Source organism: Anser brachyrhynchus (assembly GCF_964034855.1).
Source record: "Anser brachyrhynchus genome assembly, chromosome: 15".
NCBI lineage: Eukaryota > Metazoa > Chordata > Aves > Anseriformes > Anatidae > Anser > Anser brachyrhynchus.
The window spans coordinates 5,640,814-5,647,389 of NC_137733.1; the positions used below are offsets into that span (position 1 = coordinate 5,640,814).

Sequence of the window (6,576 nt, forward strand, 5' to 3'; positions counted from 1 at the left end):
GGGGGAGGGGGAGTGGGCGGGGCCCGGGGGGGAATGGGCGGGGCCTATGGTGGAGGCGGGGCGGGGCTTGGCTGTTGTGGGCGGGGCTACGCGGGCGGGCGGGAACTCGGTGGTGGGCGTGGCCTGGTGGGCGGGGCTGTGGGCGGGGCGACTTTTGGCGCGCCCCTGCGCAGCGCGCGCTGCTCCCCCCCCCCCCCCCCCCCCGGCGCGCGCGTCCCTGTTTCGTGCTCGTCACCCCCCCCCCCCCCCCAATAACACCCGCCCCCAATTAGCGCAGCACGGCATCATTAAGCTCCCCCCGCACACACACTAATTACCGCCCCCCCCCCCCCCCGCAGAGGCCGGGCGCCGGCCGTGTGCAAAATATTTATTTGTACTCCAAAAACGGGGGGGGGGGGGGGGCCGAGCGGGGTCCCCGAGCCCCCCCCGCACACACACACACACCCCGCGCTGGGGGCCGGGGGGGGGCCGGGAGGGCCACCGCGGGACCGTGCTGCTGCCTGACCCCCCCCCCCCCCCCGCCCCCCGGTGCTTCTTTGGGTAGAAAAATAAAATCGCTCCCGGCGTGAAAGTGCAATTCCCTTCGGGGGGGGGCACGGGGGGGGGCACGAGTCGGGCCCCCGGGCCCGGAGGAGCCTGGAAAGGGGCTTCGGGGGGCAGGCGGAGCCCCCCCCTTGGGGGTCGCATGGGCTCCCCCCCCCCCCCCCCCCGGGGGGCGGCTTCCTTCAGCCGGGGGGGGGCGGGGGGCAGAGGGGGGGCTGCCGGGGTACACGCGGGGGGGCGGCGCGGTCGCTAGCACCGAGGGGGCAGGGGGGGGCAGGCCTGTCCCCATGTCACGCGCGGGGCCCCCCCTCCGCCGGGCTCCGGCCATCGGTACGGCAATGGGGTGCTCTGGGGGGGCTGGGGGGGGGGGGGTTAGGGCGGGGGGGGGATCTGTGCCCCCAGCAGGTCGTAGGCGAAGATGTTCCAGAAGACGGCGAAGAGCAGGAAGGTGCCGTAGGAGAGCAGCACGACCCACCAGCCGCACTGGTCCTGCAGGCTCTCCTCGTAGCTGCGCAGGATGGTCAGCCCCATGCTGATGCCCACGATGGCCCCCGCCAGGTGGGCCATGAAGCTGGGCTGGGGGCCCGAGGCCGGCAGCGGCGGCGAGAAGCGGAGCCAGACGGCGCGACCCACCTCCGAGCTCACTGCAAGGCAGCGCCGCGGGTGGCACCGGCTCCCGGCCCCGTCCCCGTCCCCGTCCCCATACTCACTGCACACCAGCGCCAGCACCATCCGCAGCAGCTTGTAGGGGCAGCGCATCCCGGCCCAGTTCTGCGAACGGACAGGCAGACAGATGGACACTGAGCCCCCCACGGCAGGGCCGTGCCCTGTCCCCATGGAGCGCCCCAGTCCCTGCTCCCCACCCACACCCACCCCACGATGCCACCCCGAGGTGCTCCCCCTGCAGAGCCACCCCATGACAGCAGAGCCCCACGACACCCAAACCCTGCTCGCCCCACAGTGCCACCCCCGTGACCTGGCATGGTGCCCACCCCCCACTCTCACACCGTGATGCCCACCCCACAATTCCCACCCCACGATTCCCACCCCACGATGCAACCCCCCAGCTTCATACCATGATGCCCAACCCATGGCTCCCACCCCATGGTGCCCACCCCATGATGCCCACCCTACAATCTCACCCCATGGTGCCCACCATGTGATGCCCACCCCATGGTGCCCAATCTCACATCACGGTGCCATCCCATGGCTCCCACCGCATGGTGCCCACCCCATCATACAACCCCACAATTTCATACCATCATGCCCAACCCATGATTCCCACCCCGTAATCTTACATGAGAGTGCCATCCCATGGCTCCCACGGGAATGGTGCCCACCCTAAGATGACCACTCTACAATTTCACTCCATGGCTCCCACCCCATGGTGCCCACCCCATGGTGCAGCCCCACAACCTCGCACCATGGTGCCCACCCCACAGTCTCCCATCACAGAGCCACCCCACGATACCCGTCCCATAGTCTTGCACCCCAATGCCCACCCCAACAACACCCAACCCAACCATACCCAACCCATGTTCTCACCCCCCCGTGCCCACCTCCAGTGCCCCCCCCATCGCCTCCCCCCGCTGACCATGACGACGTTGGCGAGGTGAGCCGAGCAGAGCGCGTAGACCCCCCCCGAGCCACCAACCAGGGGTGCCCGCATGTCCGTGATGGAGACGGTGAGGGAGCCTGCGGCACGGCGCCTTGTCAGGGGGGGCTCTGCGCTGCCCCCCCAGCCCCACCCCGCGGGGCCACCCTGCTGGCTGCGGGGACAGCGGGGACAGGGACCGGCGCGGGCGCTCGCCCACCTGCGAGGACGCCGGCCAGGTAGAGGAAGCTGATGCGCAGGATGCCGTGAACCATCTCCAGTGGCACCCCGATCATCAGCTGCAGGAGGGCGTTGAACCCCAGCTGCTCCAGCCTGCGCGGGGGACACCAGGGGACACGAGGGGACGCGTTGGCTCAGGCCAGCGTCCCTGGGCACCCCGGGTCGGCGGAGCCGTGCCGACGGCAGGGACTCACCCCACGTGCATGAACATGTAGGTGAGGAAGCGCCAGGCGCGGGCGCGGTGCCCGGGGTGGTAGACCAGGGGGCTCTTCATGTACTCGGGGTGGTAGGTCTGCAGCACCCACTTGTTCAGCCGGGCGCCGTAGCACAGGAACACGATGATCTGCGGGGAATCACGGGGCTGTCACCTCCCCCCCCCTCCAAGTCCCTCCAGCCAGGTGTGGGGCACGGGGACATCACGGCTGCTGTCACCCATCCCATCTGCCCCAGGTCGGAGCCTCCCATAGGCACGGGGACACCACAACCAGCGCTGTCTGTCCCCTCCAGCCCCGGTCTGAGCCCCCCAAGGACACCAGGACGCGGCCAGGCTCAGCCCCCCAGCTGAGCCCCCACCTGGGTGAGGGTGACGGCTGCCATAAAGACGGGCGGGGGACACGTGCGGTGCTGGTAGAAGTACCAGCGCCGGTCCATCTCGCAGGGCAGGATCTCGTAGGCCACGTAGCGGACGAAGCGCTTGTAGAAGCCCAGGCCGGTCTCGTCGAGCAGCCCGTCCCGGGGCAGGGCTCGCTGCCCGTTGGCGATGGCTCGCTTGAAGCTGCTCGAGCGCTTGCTGCTGATCTGCGGAGAGAGCCCGTGGCCGCCGCCGGGAGCTGCGGGGCGCCCGGTCCCGGCTCGCACCGGGAGGCCCCCGGCGCCCACCCCAGCCCACCGGCAGGGTCCGGCCCCGGCAGCACGCGGGGTGGCACCCACCCACGCTCCCGTCCCCGTCCCCGCCTCGCCCCGGCACTGACCAGGTCTACCAGCTCCTGATAGCAGACCTGCCCCTCGTCGTTGCCCTGTGCCAGGGCCACCAGCATGTCCAGCTTGGCGGGGTCCAGGGGCAGCTCATGGCTGTGCACGAGGCTGGCGAACGTCTCCACGCCGATGAAGCCGGTGTTCTCAGGGTCAAGCTGCTGGATATGGCATGGGCATGGCCAGGGGGCGTTCCCGGAGCAGCTGGTAGCCCCGAGTCGGTGCCCCCATGCCACCGCCCGCCCCATGCCACCGCCTGCCCCACAGCACCGCCTGCCCCACGCCGTGCCGCTCCAGGAGCCGCGGCAGCCCCGCCGCTCGCCGCGCAGCCACCACTCTCCCACTCAGTCGCTCCCCGCCGCCAGCAGCCTGCCAGCCAGGAAGCCACGAAGCCAAACACACGCGCGGTGCTGGCACCATCCTCCTCCTCCTCCTCCTCCTCCTCCGCCTCCTGCACCTCCCAGCTCCACAGCACCTGTGCCGGGGCACCTGCACCCTCCTCAGGGCTCCCCAAACCGCTGGGCACGCTGTGACCATCGGGTACCCCGTGACCATCGGGTGCTCCGTGCCACCGTCCCACTGCTGGAGGTGAGGAGTTCAGGAAGGCGCAAGGAGGACGGGGATGAGGAAGGTGCTCACTCTCTGATGGCTGGAGCACAGCTGGGGACCCGCTCTGGAGCCACCAGCAGAATTACCCGGCCATTCCCCCGTGTCGTTTTTGCTCCTTTCTTCTCCGGGGAGCAAACTCGTGGGCAATGTCCCCACGGGACGGGCAGGGCACCGAGCGCGCAGGCACGGCTGGCACCCCCATGTGCACTTTCGCCAGGGAAAAGCCAAAAATCCCTTCCCAAGGGGGGTTCGGCTGCCCAGAGCCCCCTCCACATCCCGGGGCTGATCCTGCCCGAGGTGGGTGCTGGTGGCTGCAGGACGGCGCCAGGCTCTGGGGGGAGATTTAGCAGGGGGAGAGGGGCAAAAAGCACAGCGCAGGGCGAATTTAATGATGGGGAGCTGAAGCGCACGCAGGGCCTCCCCGCCAGCCTCAGTGGGAGGTGGGGGCATAGGCGCAGGTTTCGGAGCGGGGTGCGGGGTGTGGGACGTGGGATGCAGGGTACGGGATGCGGGATGTGAGCTGTGCTCTCAGCCTTGCAGCAGCCACCAGCCCATGGGGCCGGGGAGCACCCCGGTGCCACTTGCCCCCCACCCCACGTGCCACGCCAGGACCTGGCGCATGCTGCCCCACGCACCGACACACACCAAGCTCCAGGGAGACGCTGTCTGCTTCGGGGGGGGGGACATCTCCCCACGCCCCCAGCCCTACAGCCCGGAGGGGGGACAGCTCCTGGCCCCTCAGCCCCGTGGGGCTCCCCCAGGACCCGCTCCCTCCCGGAGGCGCCCAGCAGCGGGGTGACAGCACCGCAGCACCCCGCGGGGAGGCCGGGGGGACTCGCCCAAGGTCACGGAGGCAGCCGGGGGGGCGAGGGGCCGGGGCGGGGGGGCACCGCCAACCCTGACCCCCAGTAAATTCCCTCCCCAGCCCCACAGCGGAGTCGCTGGATCGGGGGGAGAGGGGTCAGGCCCCACAGCCGAGGCCACCGAGGGAGGTGCTGGGGGTGCAGCGCCGTGCGGGGACGGTGCCGGGGCTCACGGAGCGTTCGTGTGCCGGGGCCTGATCCTGCCGGCGGTGCGGGGCCGCCGCTGCGCAGCGCTGGTGCTCCCCCGGGCTGCTCCCGCAATCAGGTCACGGGGCTCGACGCAGCCCCCCGCGGCCGTGAGCCCGAGCCCGCAGCGGGGCGGCCGAGCCGCCGGGATGGGGGGGCCCCATCGCGCAGCCCCGCCGGGGCTCAGCACCCCCCGTCCTTGACGGCGCGCCCCGCGCGCACCTCGGCAGGATCCGGCCCGGGGCGCGCAGGGCGGGGAGGAGGCCACACGTGCGCCGAGTTGCCCGGGCTCAGCGACGCAACGGGGGCACCGCGGGCGACGGAGGGGGCACGGGGGGGCTTTCACCGTGGGGGGGGCACCGGGCGCAACGCCCCCCCACCCCCGCACCCCCGGCAGCGCTGCCCGTTGCACGGTGCCCCCCCCCACCCTCTCCTTTCCAGCGCGGAGCCCGGTGCCCGCCCGCCCCCCCGGTAGCGCTGCCCGGTGCTCGGCGTCCCCCCCCCCCCGCAGCCCCCCCCCCCCAGCATCCCCCCCACCCCCGCCGCGGCTCTCACCTGCTCCTGGATGAGCTGCAGCAGGGAGCTCCTGTCCATGCACCCGGCGGGGTGCGGGCTCCGCCGCTCCCCCGCGCCCGGGGCCGGCGAACCGGGCAGGGGAGCGGCGCGGGCGGCGGGGAGGGCGGCGGGGGGGCCGGCGGCGGCGGGGGGGGCGGCTCTGCCCTCCAGCCCCGCGTTGCGGCGGGCCCGGCTCCGAGCTGAGAGCGGCGGCGCCGGGAGCCGCCGATGGCAGCGGGGCGGCGGCGGCGGCGGCGGCGGCGGGGGCGGGAGCGGAGCCGAACGGAGCCGCCCCCGCCGCAGCGCACGGCGCAGCGCCCCCCCCCTCTGCGCCCCCCCCAACTCCCCGCCGCCGCCCGGGGAACCGGGGAAGCGGGGAACCGGGGCCCGCCCCGCCCCGCCCCGCCCCGCCGGCAGCCCCGGCCCCGCGTCCCGTGGCACGGCGTGGGGAGAGGGGCGGCGGCGGGCCGGGATGGGAACGGGCATCCCGGGGGGAACGGGCATCCCGGTGGGGGAACGGGCATCCCGGTATGGGAACGGGCATCCCAGTATGGGAACGGGCATCCCGGTATGGGAACGGGCATCCCGGGGGGAATGGGCATCCCGGCACAGGAACGGGCATCCTGGTATGGGAATGGGCATCCCAGTGTGGGAACGGGCATCCCGGGGGGAACGGGCATCCCGGTGGGGGAACGGGCATCCCGGGGGGAACGGGCATCCCAGTATGGGAACGGGCATCCCAATATGGGAACGGACATCCCGGGGGGAACGGGCATCCCAGGGGGAACAGGCATCCCGGTGGGGGAACGGGCATCCCAGGGGGAACGGGCATCCCGGTATGGGAACGGGCATCCCAATATGGGAACGGACATCCCGGGGGGAAAGGGGATCCCAGAATGGGAACGGGCATCCTGGGACAGGAATGGGCATCCCAGTATGGGAACAGGCATCCCGGGATGGGAACGGGCATCCCGGTATGGGAACGGGCATCCCAGTATGGGAACAGGCATCCCA

The 6,576-nt window shown here is 72.4% G+C and overlaps 1 protein-coding gene across 4 annotated transcripts; it reads right to left on the reverse strand.

Moving 5' to 3' along the window:
• Positions 1-775: 775 nt before the first annotated feature.
• Positions 776-5,734, reverse strand: RHBDL1 (rhomboid like 1). Of its 4 annotated transcripts, none has more exons than XM_080556339.1 (8): positions 5,563-5,734; positions 3,349-3,507; positions 2,951-3,175; positions 2,572-2,720; positions 2,358-2,470; positions 2,138-2,238; positions 1,254-1,314; positions 778-1,187 (listed from the first exon to the last, which is right to left on the reverse strand). In XM_080556339.1, the coding sequence occupies exons 1-8, from the start codon at positions 5,599-5,601 to the stop codon at positions 916-918; spliced, it is 1,119 nt and encodes a 372-aa protein (XP_080412465.1). In that variant the 5' UTR covers positions 5,602-5,734; the 3' UTR covers positions 778-915. The 4 variants fall into 4 exon arrangements, with proteins under 4 accessions (XP_080412463.1, XP_080412462.1, XP_080412465.1 ...); XM_080556338.1 differs by having other exon boundaries at positions 3,349-3,510; XM_080556337.1 differs by lacking the exon at positions 5,563-5,734 and having other exon boundaries at positions 776-1,187; positions 3,376-3,709.
• Positions 5,735-6,576: the final 842 nt, after the last annotated feature.